This window comes from Montipora capricornis, chromosome 12, assembly GCF_036669925.1.
Source record: "Montipora capricornis isolate CH-2021 chromosome 12, ASM3666992v2, whole genome shotgun sequence".
Taxonomy (NCBI): domain Eukaryota; kingdom Metazoa; phylum Cnidaria; class Anthozoa; order Scleractinia; family Acroporidae; genus Montipora; species Montipora capricornis.
In genome coordinates, this window is record NC_090894.1 from 7,737,892 (window position 1) to 7,760,391 (window position 22,500).

General features: G+C 39.9%; 3 protein-coding genes across 6 annotated transcripts in view; 1 reads left to right on the forward strand and 2 right to left on the reverse strand.

Annotated features, from left to right (window-relative positions):
• LOC138026708 (melatonin receptor type 1B-B-like) overlaps window positions 1–3,755 on the reverse strand; it is an 8,143-nt gene extending 4,388 nt beyond the window's left edge. The window contains exons 1-2 of one of the 2 annotated variants that reach the window (XM_068874156.1): window positions 2,321–3,755; window positions 377–1,427 (exon numbers count right to left, since the gene is read on the reverse strand). In XM_068874156.1, coding sequence (XP_068730257.1) covers window positions 1,218–1,427; window positions 2,321–3,127 — 1,017 coding nt within the window. In that variant the 5' untranslated portion in view covers window positions 3,128–3,755 and the 3' untranslated portion in view covers window positions 377–1,217. Of the gene's footprint in view, window positions 1–376; window positions 1,428–2,320 lie in introns of those variants that run through there. The other variant, XM_068874157.1, reaches the window with a different exon arrangement.
• The window catches only part of LOC138027798 (rRNA-processing protein FCF1 homolog), a 270,573-nt gene that overhangs the window by 8,998 nt on the left and 239,075 nt on the right, over window positions 1–22,500 (forward strand). The gene's annotated exons all lie outside the window — the stretch shown is intronic.
• Window positions 8,635–22,500, reverse strand: part of LOC138027215 (melatonin receptor type 1B-B-like) — a 21,046-nt gene continuing 7,180 nt past the window's right edge. Inside the window, exons 3-5 of one of the 3 annotated variants that reach the window (XM_068874764.1) lie at window positions 22,478–22,500; window positions 21,355–22,350; window positions 8,635–8,894 (exon numbers count right to left, since the gene is read on the reverse strand). The exon at window positions 22,478–22,500 is cut by the window's right edge and continues 446 nt beyond it. In XM_068874764.1, coding sequence (XP_068730865.1) covers window positions 21,357–22,350; window positions 22,478–22,500 — 1,017 coding nt within the window. In that variant the 3' untranslated portion in view covers window positions 8,635–8,894; window positions 21,355–21,356. Of the gene's footprint in view, window positions 8,895–13,312; window positions 14,461–17,388; window positions 20,796–21,354; window positions 22,351–22,477 lie in introns of those variants that run through there. The other 2 variants (XM_068874765.1, XM_068874766.1) reach the window with 2 other exon arrangements.

Below are 22,500 nucleotides of genomic sequence, written 5' to 3' on the forward strand. Positions count from 1 at the left end.
TACCAGTAATCTTATGCAGATAAGAAACTGATTTCATATTTTTCACTTTGGCTCGCAGAGGACGTGAAAAAATGTACTTAAATGCGTGCAGCACGATCCTTTTTTTCCTCTTTTAACCAATAATATTACTGCTTTTGGACGTTATCCTTGCCGTAGCCGTCGTCGCCGTTTCTTACACTCCCTATTGCAGGTCATTGTTTCATCACACTGCTAATATTAGGCACACCCGACGCTTAAATTACCACATTTGTGGTGATGACAAGGCAACGAATACAATACAATACAACTGTCGATCTTTCACTCTTTGTACGTTACTTCTCCAACTTTTTACAACGCGAACAGAACGGACGGAATAAACTCAAAGTGAAGAGGATCGCGCAAATACTCATTTTTAATTGACATTTTTCTTGGGGTGCTTACTAACATTTTATTAGTTTTTCCTTTTTAATTTAAATTACAATATTTTAAGATCTTGTATTTACGATGCAAGGACAATGCTGCGCTCCTTGATAAAACAGTCTACAATACCTGAAGAAGGCGCTTTCTGGTTTTCATTATAGACTTTAAGATCTACGACGGCGTCGTTGACGAAAGCCGTGTCACTTTAAAATATAACTTTGCAATATCGTAAGGTTTTCGTGATTAAAATTTAAAAAATGGCACGAGCGGTTTCAGAGTATATACATTTGTAAGCTCGCGTTGTCGTCAAAACCTCAAATTTGGCGATTTCACGTCGTTGTTGTGAAGAGTACCGCAAAATTCTGTGTTAAAATGCGTGCCTCTTGTTGTTTTGAAGCGTTCTCGTCGACGACCGCGTCGTGGATCTTAAAGGCGCTGTTACACTGTGCTGTTTTCCGTGCAACTTGTCTCGCAACGCCATTGTTAGACAAGTTGCACAAATCGCTGCCCAATGTAATATACCTTGCAACGGCCAAAAATGTTGCGACACCACTTGAAGAAACCGTTGCTGAAAGTAGAATTGAGTTCTACTTTCCGCAACAGTTGCAACGAATTTTTTAGGAATTGCGCAGTGTAACACCTGTCCTGCAACTTCTGTCTCAAACGGTCAGCGGCACTACCCAATGAAAATGTTCCTTTAACCTCATTTGATCATCGAAACGAGACAAGTTGCACGGAGCCTTGTTTCGTAATGTGAGCACGTTTGTAGAAATGGCGTTGCGAGATAAGTCGCACAGTGTAACAGCGCCTTTAAGTCCCTATTCTTTTGTGGAACTTCCAGGCGGGGACGTCTCTGGATTATCAAGGCAAGTGGAAATGTTGGCGGACGAACTTCGTACAGGACGTTTGACTGTGACTACAGACAAGACCTTCTTGTACTCCGTGCGGAATGTACTATTCATAACGCCATAAATAAATGGGTTGATTGCACTGCTTAAGAGCCAAAGAGATGTTGCCACGAGTAAAACCTGACAAAAAATATGGGTCCAACATCAATTTTCGCTACTTGGTACTTGCGTCCGCTCGAGGGATTTGGTAAGTTTTTGTCATTGGACACTTTGACGCAAGTCGGAAGAGGCTCTCAACTCAACGACTATGTTGTGAACTTATCAATGAATAACCCGGGAAAGATTTCCTGGTGACCTTACAGGAATCGAACTTATTCGCACTTTCCAATTCTGTGGCAATGAATTACAACCAAGCAATAATTGAAAACTAATTTAAGCATTTATTCGCAGTAGTCACACAGTACAATGCAGGGGCAAAACACAATAATTATGCAAATAATGGCAAATTACATCGAAAATGGACATTAATTTCGCCGGAAGCTTCTTCAGTTTTTCAGTTTTATTACTCGGTTTAGCTTATGTTGTTATACACCAAGAATAAGTAATAAACAATAAGGGGGAAACGTACAAAATACACAGTGAAAATATAATTATAATAAAACTCTCAAATAATCAGATCAATTTGAGATCTAAATTGGAAACAGACAGAGTTTACAAGATGCCGCTGGGAGCAGGTGCCAGCCTATAACAGTGACGCGGTGGTTTTTCTTTCTTCTCATTTATTTCTTGTTACAACCTTTTGCATGCCCTTTCGCTTCCAGAAAATAAAAACTTTCTCATTTGTGAAATTAGTTTCCATTACAAATTTTTGCCTTATTCAAAGTAAGAACTGCCCGGCCTTATAATAAAAAAGCAAATCTCAATACTGAGCCCTTACAAAAACACACGCATAAAGATCTTAGACATTATTCTGTACAGATAGATTCCAATTCGTCGTTTCATTGTCGGAGATTAACATTTGTGGTGAGGAAAGAACTACAGGCCATAGAGAAAAATTTTAGCGTTAATCTCACCTGTCGTGGAAGGAGAAGTGGGTTAATCTTACCCATGGTGTGCATTATTTCTGCTGGGATCCAGCAAAGCGTGAACGAAAGAACGATGGTTGCCACTGCTTTGGATACAGACACTTCCTCATGATGGCATCCTTGGCGTAGGTTTGTGGCGACTTCTGCGTTGTGTTGTGATACGGCGCGGAACATCTTCCAATAGCACACCACAATTACCACGTACGCCACTATGAAGGAACCATAAAGCCAAGCGTTGAAGCCGTATATGGCACCGGGAGACATCATTCGCCTCCAGCACAAGAGGTACCCAGGGCAGAAGAAGAAATCGTCCAGAGACAGCACGTTGGGGAGGCCATTGATAAAAAGCGCTACAACCCACAAGACGGCTATTATGAACAGGGTCCGCTTCTTGGTGAATATCCTGTTGTAGAGGCTCCTTCTCACGACACAAACGTACCGATTAAAGGCTGTCATAGCCATGAGATAGATCGACACCTGGGCCAGAACTGACATCACGAATGCATGTGCCTTACAGACCGTGTCACTGAAACGCCTTTTACTGTGGACAACGGCGTCTATCGTCAGCGGCATGACAAGTGTGGCAGTTAGCAGGTCTGTGAAGGCGAGTGACACGATGAACATTGTCGTGGGATTATGGAGCCTGGCGTTTCGGTAAATGATGTAGCAAAGGATGGCATTTCCAATAAGGGCAACGATATCAATGGTTATTAGAACTATCGATTCTATTACGACGGTTATTTTCGTCCGGGCTTCAAGTTGCGCCTGTAAAATAGCAAGAATATCGACGCTCATGTTCGACGTTCATGTTCCCAGCTGACAAGGACTCGACTCATATTGGTATAAATCCGCAGCAATTAAAGAGTGCGGCCTGAGACACTTAAGCAGTTAAAATAGTTTGGTCACGAGAACAATTTGAATGAAAGAGTTGAAATTATTAGCAATGATGCCGGTATAGTTAGATAAAATCAGAAGTCGACCGTACACTGCCCATAAACCAACCGTTCTACACTTAATTAGAAGTACGAAATTCCAGATGTTAGGCGTTTTATGTTGATCCCAGGCTCACGTAATGCACCCTTCCCCTATTCATCTTTTTATGTTATCTTTCTTTAGTCCCGGTCTTTAGTATAATTTCGTTGTCTGCTTTGATTGGCTGCCGTCCAGGTGATTATTAAGCGATAATCACCTAAGTGGTTTTTCAAAATGGCCGCAAGTCGTTTTGTCGAGGTGACAGACGAAGAAATTAATTGTCTTAAATAAAATGCATATCATATCTTTCAAATAATCACCTACGTAATTATACTAAAACAATTATTCACCTCAGGTAATGTGAATATCGGTGAATAAAAACCTCGACTTCGTCTCGGTTTTTATTCACCAGTATTCACCTTGCCTTCGGCGAATAATAATTGTCAAACATGCTTTTTATGCCCGCTGACCACTTTTAACATATTCTAACTTCGCTCTCGCTTATAGGCAGCAGTAGAAATAAAGGTGTGACGAAACTTTAAGAATATGTTTGGGTGATGCTGACCTACTGTCAAAATCGTCAGGCTGGAAATATGTAAAACAGGGGCACTTGATATCAATCAAAAGCAGCAGGGAAGTTTTCAGCCCGGTAAACGAATGATTGAAGAGTGAATTTTTCGGCAAGAGACTTGATGGCCCAACTGTTGTAGGTCAAACCAGAGCTTATCGAGAGTCAAGCCTTTGACTAATAGGCCTTATTCACGATAGCCGCCATGTTGGTTTTAAAATTGTCATGCAAATTAGCCATCATGTGTTATGCTGGGGGGCAAAGATTGGAAAAAAGGCAAATTGCGGAAAATCGGCTCGTCGAAATATTGAAATAACATTACTTGAAATACATTGTAGAATTTAGAATTAACTACCTTTTATAATAATTTTTATATCTTTGATTGCCTTTGACATTTTGACTTTCTACTTCGTTATCTCCTCATTTTTCACTAAAAAAAAAACATCGAAGTAACTTGTGTAATCGTTCTCTTTTACTACTTAGCTAAGAAACATTCAATGAACGTGAAACAAATCATCTGTGTGGCTAAGATGTTCGTTATAACCTCTCGAACTTGTGTTGTTTGCCCCCTCAGAAGTGTGTAGCTAATTTGCATGATAATAGCAAATCCAACATGGCGGCCATCGTGAATAAGGTCTATTTTAATCAGGATCGACCAAATAAAAAAAAATTAGCTTTAAAGTCGATTAAGCTAGGAATAACTGAACTAAGTTCAACAAGTTTTGTCTTGGAATTAGCTGGCACTGCCCTTTCCTCGGATGGAAGACTGACTAAAAACGTGCATGTAAGTTGGCAGATTGCGGCGAGGTGGTGCGACATTGTAGCCTGAGGAAACTCAAAATTATTATGATAATAATGTTTTTATAATTTATGCTTTTAACGAAGGCTGAGTCGAAACTTAGGCGTGCTACAGCCGACTAAACCGGCAATGATTGTTTTGTACTCAAAGGGACACAGTCAGCTGTTCCACATGAGCACTGAACACCATTTTTAGCTATTTCGTTAGAGCAGTTACCTTAAATGATCACGTAATATAAGTAAAATTATAAAACGAAACAGGTTTTCAGTTATATACTTCAAATCTAATGAAAACCCGAGAGGATTAAAACAGATTTCAAGCAGATAAACTCCACACGCAATTTGATTTCGGCTTCAAACTAATCAATAAAACTAATGTCCAGGTCGGCACGGTACCAACGCTGACTGTGTCCCATTGTGCCTACTATTATTATATCACATAAGTTCTGCGCCTTTCAAGATACTCGGGTTTCCTATGGGCGGTGCGTTCTTTTGCACGGCTTAAAGGGAAAGTACGGTCTAGAAAAAGTCACTCTAAATTACTAAAACTTATCCCCAGGAATTCGAAAATAATTGCCGTTTTGTCCAGTTCCCTGTAAAAATGTGACAAGAGCACTTCGAAGTTGCCTCTTTCGTGACTTGGATAGCGCCATCTTGGATATGACGTGTTACCAAGTTCTTCGTTCCCCGATCACTTTCTCAATGTGGTGTGACCTTTTTCAGTCTCCAAGAAATTCAAATGTTAAATGAACTTGTGGTTCAATAGCTAGATGGGCAAGTAGGCCATAAGTGCGACAGAAACTGAAAACCTGAAAACCTGACTGCTATATCGTCTGTTCGGGTCTGTTTTTTTGCTAATGAGGACTTCGAGCGGGATCTTCAGGTATATGAATATTGGTCTTGGTGACATTCCCTTCATACTGAAATCTCAGTCAACCATTCCAAAATATCATTATATTGGAGCGAGAAAACTGAATCAATCAATACATAGACGACTTTCACTGTTATGCGCTGTCAAACTAGTCACGAACATTTCACAAGTACTTCACAATTGTTTTGCTTTTGTACAATTAGTGGTAGAGGGACATAGTCACGGAAACAAGGGAAATTATGTTTGAACTGATTAATTTTGTCGTTTAGACTGATGGATCGAGTAAGACAGATGAACGTTTACTGGTTACTTTATCCAAAGAATAAACGCACGAACACCAACGCACTAAAGAGAAAAGAATACTCAGACACCAAGTTCTAGGAGAATATTGGATGTGGGTCGGTCGAACGACATCATACCCCTATCGAAGGGAAAACAAAAAATTTCCTGAGTAAAAATAAAAATAATGATTTAAAGAAAATGCTTTGTTTATAATGGAAGTGCACTTATCTATCAAATTTCAGCTTCACCACGCTACAGTCGCAAGAGAAGTATACCATTAGGTTTATTTTGGAAGTCTCGGCCGCACACCGTCGTAAAATTAGAAGTGAGAATATTGGATAAAAGCCACAACTATTGGCGACCATAAATTAAATAAAACCGGCATGTTTCACAAATAATACAGGAGGGGAAATACAAAACTAGCGGCATTGCCGGATACGAAAAATCAAATCGTCATAGCACGAAGCAACTGGGAGAATTATTACTCCCCCTGGATGAGATGCTAGTCCATCCTACCCATTTATACACCTGGGTGAAGAGAGACAGTGTGGACTCTTGGAATCGGGAGATCGGCGCGCTAACCACTACGCCACTGTGCCTCCACTTTGTAGAGATAGTGAACTTGATGAACGTTATTTAAAGTGTCCCTGTGACCAAAAAATCAATTCTTATGTTTTCTTTGGATTTCAAAACTATGTTAGTTAACGACCAAAATTTCAAAAAGACACCTGTATATTTTAACTGGAATTTTCATATTTAATGGTCCGTCATTATTAACTTTAAGATCTTGAGAGAGCTGAATCGAGAAGAAATGGCGTAAAAGGCTCACTAGTTTATGAATGCAATACGTGTGTATGTTGTCGGTCAAATCCAGTCTCAGGTTGAATCCGTTTTACCGAGGCTAAATCAGTGATCCTCATTTTACTTAGGTTGAATATGCACTTTACCTAGTTCAAAGCAGCTATCAACTCGCCAAAAAGGACTGAAAACACCTATACCTTCCCTCAAGCTCTGTCTTACGCATCTCAGCACATCTTCATAATGTTTAGTATCATCTTACCGGTTTCTGCGAATATTAATTATTATTAGTTTCAATATAGTACTCGAACTCTGACCTCCAGATCTATTGTCCTGTGTTTTCAATACTACACGACGACGACGAACACGCTCAACCAGGGATAATTATGGCTCCTGGCTCACTCCAACACAGTTCTTTTCATTATTTACTTTTGTGCAATAAGTCAACTGATATCCATGTGTGATAACCAAAACTAATCCAAACCTGACCCTATTTTGTCTCCAAGCTTAATTTAGGCTCCAAAAAAGTTTCTTCAATTCATTTTTGAGTGCGTATTCAACTTAAGTAAATTTAAGGTGAAAATGGATTCAACCTGAAAACGGATTTTACCGGCAACATGTACGCCGCAAAATTAATATGCAGCACCGGAGTTTTGGGCTTACAGACTTTTAAACTCGCGTTTATAATAAGCTGCATTCACACGCTCAAATTTTAAGCTACTGAGCCTTTGACGTCAATTTTCCCTGGATCCAGTGTTCAGGGGGTACCATAAGTCAGTTTTGAACGTGACTAGTGGCCGAACGTGAAATCCAAAACTGACACCCAAAGTAAACGGCCTTTGGATAAAAATCAAAGCTCAAAATTTTGCCAGTGAAGTGTTAAGCAAACACACTTTCAAAATCTGAAGAAAAAAGGAGGTTTTTTTTTGGATCACAGGGGCACTTTTAAGCGTCATGTGTATTTAGCGCTGGGGCACTAATTGGGGACACTGAACAGAATTTAAATCAAATCAAACAACTAGAGCGGATTTCAATTGAGTGTTGAAAGTAATTAGCGAATTGCTTTGGTTTTGCATTACTTCACTCAAGGATTGGTTCAAAGTTCTGGCGCCATTTTTTCAACCAATCATAAGTGAAACCAAAACCAATCGTGGCTCGAGCGTGCAAATTCTCCCGCGCTTTTTGTCGGCCACGTGTAATTTCTTCGAGTTTCGATTGGTTTATTGTATTTAGCGCTAAGGCACTAAATGGGGACACTACAGAAATTAAATCAAATCAAATTAGGGGTTGGTTTTTGAGGAGAGCGGAAAACCGGAGAAAAAACCCCTAGAAGCAGAATAGAGAACCAACAAACTCAACCCACATATGACGCCAAGTCTGAGAATCGAACACGGGGCACATTTGTGCGAGGTGAGAGCTCTCACCACTGCGCCATCCCTGCTCCCCACGAGGCGAGTCGAGGAAGGGGAGTCAGGGTGGTTTAGTGGTCATCAACCGCGCCTGTCACCTCTGTGACCCGGGTTCAACCCTGGCCTAGGGGTGTATGTGGGCTGATTTTCAGTCGATCTCAATCTGACTCGAGGGTTTTTCTCCGGGTACTCCGGTTCTCCCACCTCAAAATCGACTGCCAGTCAATTACATCTGGCTGGGTTTGCGGTGCTCCGAGATCACACATGATCGTATGGCGGCAGCCGTGCGGCGCCTTCACATGCATTCGGTCCGATCCCGTCGAGCCGGTTGATCCAGAAAAGCTCTTGTAGGGGAACGGCCAACTAACCACATTTACAAGACGATTTATTACTGGACTTTCAGTTGCAAACGTATAAAGATATTTCCGAATTCACAGGGGTGGTTGCTTCTTTTATTCACAAACGACTGAAATTTTCAGTAGAGGAGAACAATATCGAAAAAAGGCAGAAAACAGCTGGAATAAGGAGGCTCGACACATTCAAAGCCTCCGCTGAGGAACTCGCTTTAGAGGAAAACTCCACACACTCATAATAATCATCGAAATCAATTTTTGTAATGGCGCAAATTTGCGCAGTTTTGCAATATTTATCGCAAAGTTCTCCCCCAGCGCTTACTGAGTTGTAGAGGTAGTACTTATCAAAGTTTGTGCTCTTTTGATCTTGAAACGTCTGCACCAGCGAGTGAAGGGACTGCGGGCTCACATTTGGAATGTTAAAGGCTTCCGTCGCTTTGTATTCTATCAACCAATCAGGTTTGTCCATCAGGTTTGCATACGTTAGGTTTGTAAAGTACTGCCAAATATCCTGAGCAAAAAGCAGTAGGAGTGAGGCGAGAAAGCGATGGAAGATTCGGAAACTATACAAAGTTTACGTGTAAAGAGACGTGGGTTTTTCAACGATAAACAGAGCTACTATATTATTTGCATTTAAACTTTGTTTAGAGCTATGAACCATTTGAAATTAAAGAATCACCTACCTTGAGCTGCGCAGAATTTCTGTCATAGTTGAACAAACGAATGCCAGGGTTATTGTATCCCACAGTTGGAAGAACTGTCTTCCAAGGCGTCACCGACGGACATAGGAATATCGAGCTGCGAGGGACTCCTAAAGAACAGAGGGAGAACCTTATGGCCTTGAAAAACCTACTGTTTTTGAAAATTCATAGAGGTTGAAAATGCCAATGGCATAAGACGAATCGCGGTTAGAAAGAAAAACAACAACAACAGAACAACTACAAATTGATCAACCAACAAAAACGGCAAATATAGTAACTTTGTATGCAAGAGACAACTGGACAAAGCAAAGGCGCCGGATCCTGGTGGATCTAACCAGCAAATTTATATTGCAGACTCGAATAATAGAGCAAGGCTAGTTAATATTCTAGCCTAAGCCGTATTATCCGACTCTGAAACATAGCAACACAAGGAGCTCAAAGAGCCCATTGCAAAAATATTCTGCTCTTTTCATTCAAATTCCAAATTTAGAGCGCCGTAAAATTTAACAAAGGCCAGAGGTCTTTCGTTCCAAGGCCGAGAAAGTGTGCGGGGCATGGGCCTTTTCGTACGTTGACGTCACCAACCGGTCTCTGAAATGACTATTATCGACAATTCCCACGTTTCTCTAAATTGACTATTCTCGTCAATTTAGGACGCTTAGCTTTTGATAAGGATTATGGGAAAAGAATCTCTATTTTTAAAATGAGAACCCCAATGCCCAAACTCGCGGGACTCGAACCTGGGAATGTTCGATTATAACCCTTTTTACTTAATCACTAGACTACCGCATCGCTAACTGACAGAACACTTTTTAAAGAAAATATTAATACATTTTTCCTTCCGAATGTCGCTGTAAACGTGTATTATCATCGGCTAAGAAACAAGTTGAAAAAGGAGAAAATGTCGGTTACCAAACCTTAAGAGAAAGTTAATCATTTTAAGATCAAGAAATAGACTTAAGCACTATCCAGCAATGATTTTACAAACACTAATTAGATTTGATAAATAATCGGTGCAATTGTCAGCCAGTTGACCTTTAGTTGTTAAGTGGATAAAAACAGTCCCTTCACATTGGGTGCTCCGGGTTCAAATCCCGTCCAGGGATACCACTTTTCCTTTTTCTTTTTATCTGCTACCACACGTCCTGGGACAGATTAATCCTAAAATGACTATACCAGTCAATCCAGGAAATATTACAAATTGTCGATAATAGTCATTTCAGAGGAGTAAAAAAATTGAGGTTAGGGGCACTTTAAACCTAACCCTTTACCCCATAAGTGATATTTTGATGATAACTACTAAAAAGCGTATAAATGCGAGCGTATTTCGTGATTTATGGGCACTAGTGATGTTTTGAAAGTTTTTAAAATTTCACGGGGCCTTCAGCTAATGCACTAGTGACTATAAAAATTTCGAAATGCACGAGCAAGTTCTTACGATTTTTTACTTATTATGAGTTCAACACAACTACTCTTTCGTTTCCATAGAAACTTCCGTATTGCACTCTTTAGCCTATTCTTGGCTTGCACTCACGTGATTAGAAGGCCATGTTGGTGTACAAAACCAAAGCAAAATGCCGCTCGCATTTTCAATAATAATAGAACCAAATTACCAAAAGACTTTTTTGCTATTGTTCAGTACACTAACACGGCCGCCATGACGTCACGTGCATGCCAAGAATTCCGGGTCTTTCTGCAGGTACCGAAAAGCATTGTGTTTTTGGTCACTTGGGATTAGTCTTTATTTGGAGTTGTTTTGTTTTTTGTCTTTTGTTTCTTTTGTTTTACGTAATTTCTGCTCCGGTACCTGCAAAAGCTGCCAGAATTCCAACCTGTATTAGGTTTTTATAAAATCGTCATCGTTCCGACCTGATTCAAAACTCAAATCATGATTACTACGTTAAAACCAAAACTCTTTATAAAATAATTAAAATAGTACGCGCATTCTCATTGGCCAATAGCTGTGTTTAGGTGAGAGTATGAAAACAAGGCTGTGACATCACACGAATTTTGATTGGTTATATGCCGTCAGACGCGCGTTTTGATTGGCTGCTAGGAAATATGAGCGCGTATCAAGAAAACCTGTTTCAATCAAGAATCTTCCTTGATTTGTTTCCTTCATTTGTGTTTTGAATTTCATGAACTTTGGAATTGAATAGGTGCCCTCTCTTGCTAGATTATTCTAAAGGCGACATAAATCGAACGGCGGCTTTATTTAGTAAATACATATGTTGAAGCAATTGATTTGTGAAAGCCGACATAAACCATTTGTTTAATTAATCATAACCATTTTAATTTTCTCAAATCCGATTGGTGCATTAACAGCTTTATTTTTCACTAATTATTGTGCAGGGTTGTAATCGGACAGTTTAATCAGCCAATCATATTAAGTGCACTCAGCTTAATCCACCAATCACAGAATTTATCACAATAACCATAGTATCAACCACCTTCCGTACCAAACTGGGGATTTTCCAAAATGGACGAATTTGTAACATTAGTCAGTGAAAAAGAATGCATTTGTTTACTCGGAAATTGTAATGGTTATGATTAGTTGGTAACGGGACTTCGTTTCGTCCAATTCGGTCTGTAATCATACTCGTGATTAAACAAATCGGACTCCCGCTACGTGGTCGTCCGATTTTGTTAATCACTCGTATGATTACAGACCAAATTGGACTCCACTCAGTCCTATTAACATTATTAATCGATTTCAGAAATAGTCAGAATTTTGAAACAGGTGAATAAACAAGACCACAAATGATGCATTTCCTGTCCTACGTATTTCGCACTGTCAGAACCGACAAATATCAACAGTGAAATTGGTATTCTATGGGATATTTTTTTTCAACGAAGCGCATTTCCCACTCTCATTATTACATGTATATACTTAACAGAACATAGCGTTTTTGATCGGTCAAAGACGAATGCATAAATAGAACCTCTGTCCCTTCACACTTTATTAAAATTTCATCCCCCCACAATCGAGCACATTGCTCTTCTCATTGGGAGACTGGAATCAAAGTTTAGTGAGTAAAAAATTAACTCTCACGTTTGAGTGACTGAGTCGTTTTTTGCCTGATTCATTCTCAAATACTCATTGCTGGGTAGAAATTATAACTCCTATTGCGAGAACTGAACCATTTGATTGGAAGCCATGCCAACTTGAAAATGCCATCCTCTGCTATATCATCGACAGAGAGCCTGTCAGTCTGTTTTGATGTCTTACTCACGATTTTAAGCGGTTTCTTTACATACAAGTATTGCGGGCTCACATTTTTTGTTAAATTGCAACTGTTCTTTATTAACCTCGAGCCCTGTTAATAACGACACACTGCATTTTACTCAAATGTGGGCCATCTCGTATTCAAGATGTTTATGCTTTATGGTTATGTCGCTGAGCGATCCTCTATATATGCTAACGAAACCATCTTCGGATTGGGGTGTTGGGATTAGGAATTTAAATTTGTTGATGACTTCAAAGCCACGTGGAAGCAATGTGGCGCTGTTGTGCTGCGGCAACGCCTACACCCCCAAATATGATGCCCATTCTGGCTGTGGGCTGGTTGAGCATGCCACCATGAACAACAGGTCTTTCCTACGGTGTTTGTTAACAAATACCACACTGACATTCAGTTATTAACCGTAACAGACATCAAGGAATGAAATAAAAATGGAAATCAGAAATCCGACGAGAAATTAAAAATAAGTCCCACATAAGTCTTGAATTTTGCTCACTATATATCAAAAAGGAAAGGAAATCTATTTAAGTGTTCACTCGTTCTAGCGCTGGAGCACTAATTGGGGGCACCGTCAACTAAAACTAACAATTAACGCAAATCAACTGCCAAATGTTGGTTTTGAGGAAAGGGGAAGACAGGAGTACCCGGAGAAAAACCTCTCGGTGCAGAGTAGAGAACCAACAAACTCAACTCACATATGACGCCGAGTCTAGGAATCGAACCCGGGCCACATTGGTGGGAGGCAAGTGTTCTCACCACTGCGCCATCTCTGCACCCAACGCCATCGCTGCATTAGGCATAAAAATTAATATTTAAGCCTAAGGTTAGCATTTTTGTAAAGGTTTGGGTTGTTTTATTTGGGGTAAAACAATGACCTGCAACCTGCACTTTACACCCTCCACTGAAATTACCACATTTGTGGTTTCGATGACAAGGTGAGGAATACAATTCAAATGTCGATCTCTCACTCTTTGTACGTTACTTCTCCAACTTTTTACAGCGTGAACAGAACAGACGGAATAAACTCAAAATGAAGAGGATCGCGCAAATGCTCATTTTTAATTGACATTTAACTTGGCGTGCTTACTAACATTTTATTAGTTTTTACTTTTTAATTTAAATTACAATATTTTGAGAACGTGTATTTACGATGCAAAAAGACAGTGCAGTGCTCTTTGGTGTTGAGCTGAGACAATCCAGAATACCAGAAGGGGGCTCTATCTGGTTTTCATTAGGGACTTGAAATTCTACGACGGCGTCGTAGACGAAAGCGTCACTCATCGTAAGGTTTTCGCGATAAAAATTTAAAAAAAATGGTACGAGCGGTTTCAGAGTAAATATAGAGAATGAAAGGTTTACATATGTAAGCTCTGGTTCTCGTCAAAACCTCAAATTTGACTGTGATTTCAAGTCGTTGTTGTGGAGAGTATTGCAAAAATTTGTGTTACAACGCGTGTCGCACGTGCAGCACAATTATTTTCCTATTGTTGTTTTGTGGCGTACTCGTTGACGACCGCGTCGTGGATCTTAAAGGCGCTGTTACATTGTGCAATTTTTCGTACAACGTCTCTTGCAACGCCATTGCGAGACAAGTCTCACGAATCATTGCCCAATGTAACATACCTCGCAACGGCCAAAAACGGTGCGAGATCAGTTTCAGAAACCGTTGAGGAAAGTAGAATTGAGTTCTACTTTCCGCAACAGTTGCAACGAAATTTTTAGGCGTTGGCTATTTTGTAACACCTGTCCTGCAACTTCTTTCGCAACGGTTTGCGCCATTAATTAGCCAATGAAAGTGTCCCTTCAATCTTATGTGATCATCGAAATGAGACAAGTTGGATGGAACCTTGTTTCGTAATGTGAGAACGTTTGTAGAAATGGCGTTGCAAGATAAGTTGCACAGTGTAACAGCGCCTTAAAGTCCCTGATCTTTTGTGGCACTTCCAGGCGGGGACGTCTCTGGATTATCCAGGCGAGTGGAAATGTTGGCAGACGAAACTCGTACTGGACGTTTGACTGCGACGACAGAAAAGATCTTCTTTTACTCCGTGCGGAATGCACTATTCATAACGCCATAAATAAATGGGTTGATTGCACTGCTTAAGAACCAAAGAGATGTTGCCATGAGGTAAACCTAACAAAAAAAATATGGGTCCAACATAAATTTCGCTACTTGGTACTTGGGTTCGCTCAAGTAAGTTGATAGGTTTTTGCCATTGGACTCTTTGACGCAAGTCAGAAGAGGCTCTCAACCAAAGGACTATGTTGTGAACTTATCAATGAATAACTAGGGAAAGATGTCCTGGTGTCCTTACAGGAATCGAACTTATTCGCACCTTCCAATTCTGGGGCAATGAGTTACAACCAAGCAATAATTGAAAACTAATTTAAGCATTTATTCGCAGTAGTGGCACAGTACAATGCAGAGGCAAAACACAATAGTTATGCAAATAATGGCAATTTGCATCGAAAATGGACATTAATTTCGCCGGAAGCTTCTTCAGTTTTTCAGTTTTATTGCTCGGTTTAGCTTGCTATAGACCACGAATAAGTAAGAAACATTAAGGGGGAAACCTACAAAATACACAGTGAAAATCTTATTATAAAAAAATTCTCAAATAAACAGATCAATTTGAAAATTTGGTTTTATCAACGGAGTTGATAATGTAAATTGGCCACCGTACAGAGATTCTAAAAGCTGACGTTTCGAGCGTTAGCCCTTCGTCAGAGCGAATCGAGGGATTATGGGTTACGTGTAGTATTTATAGTAGAGTAGGAGCTACGATATAGGTGGTAACATGGCAACGTGAAAAATAGGAATATATTAGTTAAATGAAAAGCGTTCGTTAATACCGTGAAGATTAAGGGTGCCGATTTGAAAGAAGAATTTTTGTTCCAGATTCTTGCGGCTTTCCGTCGTACCTAGATGTAGGGAAAGGCCGCAGATAGCCATGTGTTTTTTGGAGTGGTTAGGCAGATTAAAATGGCGAGCAACTGGCTTACATGCATCCTTGTCATTCTTCTCAAAATAGCGAAGGTGTTCGCGGAATCGGTCACCTAGTCGTCTACCTGTCTCGTTAGTTTTGAGCGCGCTTCTCACTAAAAAGTTGCCTACGTTTTTGTCGCGTTTGAATGAAATAATTGGAGGTTGCGAAAAGATTCTACCAGTCTCGGGATCATTTTGGAGTAATTTAAAATTACTAAGAATGATGCTTTTGACTGCGTGATTATGAGGATGGAAAGTGAGGGTGAATGGAATTCTGTCATTCTTATCTTTTTGTGACGTTTGTAGTGATGACTGTCGATCAAATTGTTGGGCGCGATGATGGCCCGCTTTGACCACAGAGACAGGATAGCCACGTTTTTCCAAGAACTGGCACATCTCCTCTGATTTGAGGGAAAAATCGGAGTCATCACTACATAGACTTCGAAGTCTAACAAATTGAGAATAAGGAATGGAGTTCTTGACATGTGATGGATGTGACGACGAATACAACAAATAACTGTGTGAATCTGTAGGTTTGTAGTGCACACTAGTACATAGTACGTTGCCTCTAATAGAAACTTTGATATCTAGGAAAGCCAATGAAGTTTCCGAAATTTCCCAGGTATACTTAAGGGCCGGATGAAAAGAGTTGACGGAGGTTATAAATTGATCGAGTTCTTCTCTGCTGGATGAAATAGCGCCGATGCAGTCGTCGATGTAGCGGCCGTTGTACTGATTAAAAAATTGGTGTTCAACATATCCTACAAAAAGATTGGCATAGCTAGGTCCCATCACTCGTGCCCATCGCTACACCATTAATTTGTTTGTAATAGCTGCCGGCCAATGAAAAACAGTTAAGCGTTAAAACTAGTTCGGCAAGGCGGAGGACCGTTTCCGAGCTAGGTTCTTTGACAGTGCGTTGATCGAAAAAGTGTTTAAGTGCTTGAAGACCTTCGCTATTAGGAATAACTGTGTATAGAGATGTAATGTCCATGGTGAAAATAAGTTTGTCTTGGCCGGAGAAATTGAAATCGCGGAAAATTTGTAGTGCGTGTGTACTGTCTTTAATGTATGATGGCAAAGATTTGACGATAGGCGTCATAATCCTGTCTAAGTAGCTAGAAATGAGTTCGGTGGGGCAACTACAGGCAGAAACGATATGGCGACCTGGGTTGTTCGGTTTGTGAATTTTAGGCAAGAAGTAAATGCACGAAGTTCTAGGGTTGTTGTTGATGAGATTAGTGGCAGTGTCCGGTAATTCTTGATTAACTATAAGATTTTGAATGGTGTCTTTGACAAGTTTTTGATTTTTGGAAGCGAGATCTTTAGGGATTTTGGCATAAAACGAGGTATCCGAAAGTCGCCGCAAAGCTTCTTTTTGGTAAAGGTCGGACCGCCAAACAACTACCGCGCCGCGTTTGTCGGCCGATTTGACAACTATGTCGTTGCGTTTACTAAGATTTTTAAGCACCGCCCACTCTTCCGAGGAAAGGTTGGAAAATTTAGTGTTGCGATTGAATTTAAGTTTGTGAATGTCGTGACGGCATTTTTTGGTGAAAAAATCTAAAGAGGAAAATTGTCCCTCTGGGGGAGCCCATTTGGATTTGCGAACTAGAAGTGTTTCAAAAATATCTTTATTAGAAGTGTCCAAATCATCCTCTTTGTCGTGAAAAAAGGCTTTGAGATTTGAGATCTAAATTGGAAACAGGCAGAGTTTACAAGACGCCGCTGGGAGCAGGTGCCAGCCTATAACAGTGACGCGGTGGTTGTTCTTTCTTCTCATTTATTTCTTGTTACAACTTTTGCATGCCCTTTCGCTTCCGGAAAATAAAAACTTTCTCATTTGTGAAATTAGTTTCCATTACAAATTTGTGCCTTATTCAAAGTAAGAACTGTCCGGCCTTATAATAAAAGGGCAAATCTCAATATTGAGCCCTTACAAAAACACACGCATAAAGATCTTAGAAATTATTCTGTACAGGTAGATTCCAATTCGTCGTTTTATTGTCAGAGATTAACATTTGTGGTAAGGAAAGAACTACAGGCCATAGAGAACAATTTTAGCGTTATTCTAACCTGGCGTGGAAGGAGAAGTGGGTTAATCCTACCCATGGTGCGCACTACTTCTCCTGGGATCCAGCAAAGCGTAAACGACAGAACGATGGTTGCCACTGCTTTTGATACGGACACTTCCTCATTATGGCATCCTTGGCGTAGGTTTGTGGCGACTTCTGCGTTGTGTTGTGATACGGCGCGGAACACCTTCCAACAGCACACCACAATTACCACGTACGCCACTGTGAAGGAACCATAAAACCAAGCGTTGAAGCCGTATATGGCTCCGGGAGACATCATTCGTCTCCAGCACACAAGGCACCCAGGGCAGAAGAAGAAATCGTCCAGAGACAGCACGTTGGGGAGACCATTGATAAAAAGCGCTACAACCCACACGACGACTATTATGAACAGGGTCCGCTTCTTGGTGAATATCCTCTTGTAGAGGCTCCTTCTCACGACACAAACGTACCGATTGAAGGCTGTGATAGCCATGAGATAGATCGACACCTGGGCCAGAACTGACATCACGAATGCATGTGCCTTACAGACCGTGTCACTGAAACGCCTTTTACTGTGGACAACGGCGTCTATCGTCAGCGGCATGACAAGTGTGGCAGTTAGCAGGTCTGTGAAGGCGAGTGACACGATGAACATTGTCGTGGAATTATGGAGACTAGCGTTTCGGTAAATGATGTAGCAAAGGATGGCATTTCCAATAAGGGCAACGATATCAATGGTTATTAGAACTATCGATTCTATTACGATGTTTACTTTCGTCCGGGCTTCAAGTTGCGCCTTTAAAATAGCAAAAACATCGTCGCTGGCATCTCCTGGAAAGATGTTGTTCATGTTCCCAGCTGATAAGGACTCGACTCACATTGGTATAAATCCGCAGCAATTAAAGAGTGCGGCCTGAGACACTTAAGCAGTTAAAACAGTTTGGTCACGAGAACAATTTGAATGAAAGAGTTGAAATTATTAGCAATAATCAGAAGTCGACCGTACACTGCCTATAAACCAACCGTTCTACAGTTAATTAGAAGTACGAAATTCCAGATGTTAGGCGTTTTATGTTTATCCCAGGCTCACATTCAAATCACGGACAGGAGAAAGGCTGTATTTGTTTTTAACAAAATGAATCACGATCGCATTCTTGTTAGCCGTGATCATCTCCTCAAGGAGTGTTTGGGAAACTGTGCTGGTGACGTTCATACAGTTGAGAGATGTGAAGTGGTTGTTTGTGGGGAAAAACCAATGAGATTGAAATATCATCACAACACAGAAGTTTTGTCAGTCAACTTTCATTATGGTTATTGGAATCAATTTGGCGTTCCACAGCACTAATTAATGGGTACAACACAAGCAATTATTATGTGCTACTTATTAACATCAGTAATCTGCATGGAGCATTTGTTTTGGAATCCAGCAATTATCTCTTAGTGCTGATGAACACCCCTGCAGTTCCAATATCCATAATGCAATGGATAAAGTAACTACATAGAGCTGAAACTTTTTATGTTCCACACAGTCCAATAACCTGACTGTCCATCCTTACTTCAGGGAACTGTATTAAAAATAACATAACAATACCTGGGGATGGTCATATTGTAGAGTTCGCACTTTCAATGTTAGGTTTTCTCAGAGTAGGTCGTGTTTAGTTTGAGTGTCAAGTATTTATGAGTCAATGAGTCAATGAGTCAATGAGTCAACGAGTTAGTGCAGTTAATTAAACCATAAAATGAAAGCTAAAATTTCAGAGAGTGCTTAAGCCTAATCACTGAAACGAGGGCTTAGGCTTAATCAACAAATTATTGCTATATTGACTGTGAGTCCATTGACTCAGTCATGACTCATTGACTCATTTGACTCATAAAACATGCGTTCTCATTTAGTTTAGAAGGTGCCATAATCTTAGAATTTTCAGCAAGCACTTGATATTGATGTTGATTGCCTGTTTGTCAGGCAATGGCAAAAAGTCCCAATACCAGTTATGATGCCAGCATGTTGTAGTTTAAATATGTCATGATCAGATTTTTGGATATCCAATTTTTAACTGGGAGGTTTCAATATCATAAGATGCAATTATGACCAGGCTGATTATCAAAGTTTGTGCGCTGTTGTATCAAACGAGGTGCAGTCCCTTCTGATATCACAGCAAGCTGGCAAAATGCACTGCTTCCATGTTTTTTTTTAAAGCAAACAAATAAAAAATGCTATATATTAGGAGCAACACTTTTGAATTTAAGTTGTTAAGGAATTTTTCCTTTTACAATCTATGTTGCCATTCCAGCCTATTATGATCAGACTTTTGTTGAATTTACTGCTTGGTTTCAATGACAGATGCTAAGACCAGGCTGATTATTAAAGTTATGCCCACTGTTCATTCTACATGGGCCAGCCCTTACAATATCACAGCAAGCTGGTAAAATGCACCGGCCCTTTCCTTGTTTTTCAAACCAAACAAATAAAATATGTTATACATTAAGAGCAACAGTTTCGAATTTAAGCTGTTAAGCAATTTTTCCTTTTACAATCTATATTGCCACTCCAGTCTGTTATGATCAGACTTTTGTTGAATTTACTGCTTGGTTTCAATGACAGATGCTAAGACCAGGCTGATTATTGAAGTTTATGCCCACTGTTCATTCTACATGGGGCAGCCCTTACAATATCACAGCAAGCTGGTAAAATGCACCGGCCCTTTCCTTGTTTTTCAAACCAAACAAATAAAATATGTTATATATTAGCAGCAACAGTTTCGAATTTAAGCTGTTAAGCAAATTTTCCTTTTACAATATATATTGCCACTCCAGTCTGTTATGATCAGACTTTTGTTGAATTTACTGCTTGGTTTCAATGACAGATGCTAAGACCAGGCTGATTATTGAAGTTTATGCCCACTGTTCATTCTACATGGGGCAGCCCTTACAATATCACAGCAAGCTGGTAAAATGCACCGGCCTTTTCCTTGTTTTTCAAACCAAACAAATAAAATATGTTATATATTAGGAGCAACAGTTTCGAATTTAAGCTGTTAAGCAAATTTTCCTTTTACAATCTATATTGCCACTCCAGTCTGTTATGATCAGACTTTTGTTGAATTTACTGCTTGGTTTCAATGACAGATGCTAAGACCAGGCTGATTATTGAAGTTTATGCCCACTGTTCATTCTACATGGGGCAGCCCTTACAATATCACAGCAAGCTGGTAAAATGCACCGGCCCTTTCCTTGTTTTTCAAACCAAACAAATAAAATATGTTATATATTAGGAGCAACAGTTTTGAATTTAATCTGTTAAGCAATTTTTCCTTTTACAATCTATATTGCCACTCCAGTCTGTTATGATCAGACTTTTGTTGAATTTACTGCTTGGTTTCAATGACAGATGCTAAGACCAGGCTGATTATTGAAGTTTATGCCCACTGTTCATCGAACATGTAGCAGCCCTTACAATATCACAGCAAGCTGGTAAAATGCACCGGCCCTTTCCTTGTTTTTCAAACCAAACAAATAAAATATGTTATATATTAGGAGCAACAGTTTTGAATTTAAGCTGTTAAGCAATTTTTCCTTTTACAATCTATATTGCCACTCCAGTCTGTTATGATCAGACTTTTGTTGAATTTACTGCTTGGTTTCAATGACAGATGCTAAGACCAGGCTGATTATTGAAGTTTATGCCCACTGTTCATTCTACATGGGGCAGCCCTTACAATATCACAGCAAGCTGGTAAAATGCACCGGCCCTTTCCTTGTTTTTCAAACCAAACAAATAAAATATGTTATATATTAGGAGCAACAGTTTTGAATTTAAGCTGTTAAGCAATTTTTCCTGTTACAATCTATGTGGCCACTCTAGTCTGTTATGATCATAAGCACTGGACCTTCCTTTGGTTTTCAAACTAAACATGCACATAAGCCACAAGCTTAATGTGTTTGGCTTCTCTGACCTGCATAGAACTTAATCAAAGTTCAAACTCACTTTTAAACACTGTCTAACAGTGTCCTTAAAGCAGGTGAAATCTTTCCGTTTGTAGCAGCCTCCTTCACCAGCTTCATTGTGCTGCTCATGCAGAGTGGACATTCATCATCACCAGAATTTGACTTAAGCAGTCCACAGTAGCAGTGCGAGACATTTTTCTCTGCTACCCTCTTGGGAATGTAGGAGTCACAAGCTTTCTTCTTTTCTGCGCGGTAGGTAATGCTGTGGGGATCTAATTCTCGAAGCCACACCATAGAGATATATTCATGCCTAAAAACCATCCACCACCTCTGGTTTTTGTTAACGTTACAAGTGTTTTGTACATAAGCCGCAAGTTTAATATGTTTGGCTTCTCTGCCCTGCATGGAATTTAATCCAAGTCCAAACCCACTCTCCTTTAATAGTTGTTGGGTGCTGTAGGGGATTGCATATTTAATTGTCCATGTTGTAGGGTTGATGCCATCAAGAAAAAGGGCGTGAGTATTGAAATACAGTTGGCACTTGCTTTCAAGCTCCACCAACTGTTCTCTACTAATTTCCACCCTTGAAAACAGTGACCCACTGTCTCGTAGTTGTAAAGCTAAAAATGCTAGAGCATGCAATTTTACTTTGATTGCACTTGAAATGTTGGCAATGCCTAAGAGGACTTCAATTAGGAGCCCAAAGTTCCAACAAAATCTCTTGGACTCCAAACCTGTAAAGCGATAATTGTATTGAAGCCCTTTCTTTCGCTTCTCAGAAAACCAACAGCAAAAATTTTTGTACAGACATCCACACTTCATGCGTTCTTTTACACAATTAAGGAACGTAACTATAGGGCAGGAAGTTGGCAAATCTGATAAAACTACTGCAGCCTTCAATTGATTAGAATTTGTGTACTGCATGGCGACAGTCAAGCAATTGGTAAACCACTGTTGCCAACCATTGTTAATGCTGTGCAATGGATCAGGCTTTATCAAGTTAACAAATTTTCCAAGGGGTGGTATAAACTCCTGCCTGGAAAGGTAATGTAAAGTAAATGTAAGATTTAGAGTAGACCAAAAAAATAAAATAAAAATCAAACTACTTCTAAAAATTTTAAATAAGAGCAAAATTAATTGAACAGCATAAAAACATACTCTACCTGGATTTGTTTTGTGCTATGAA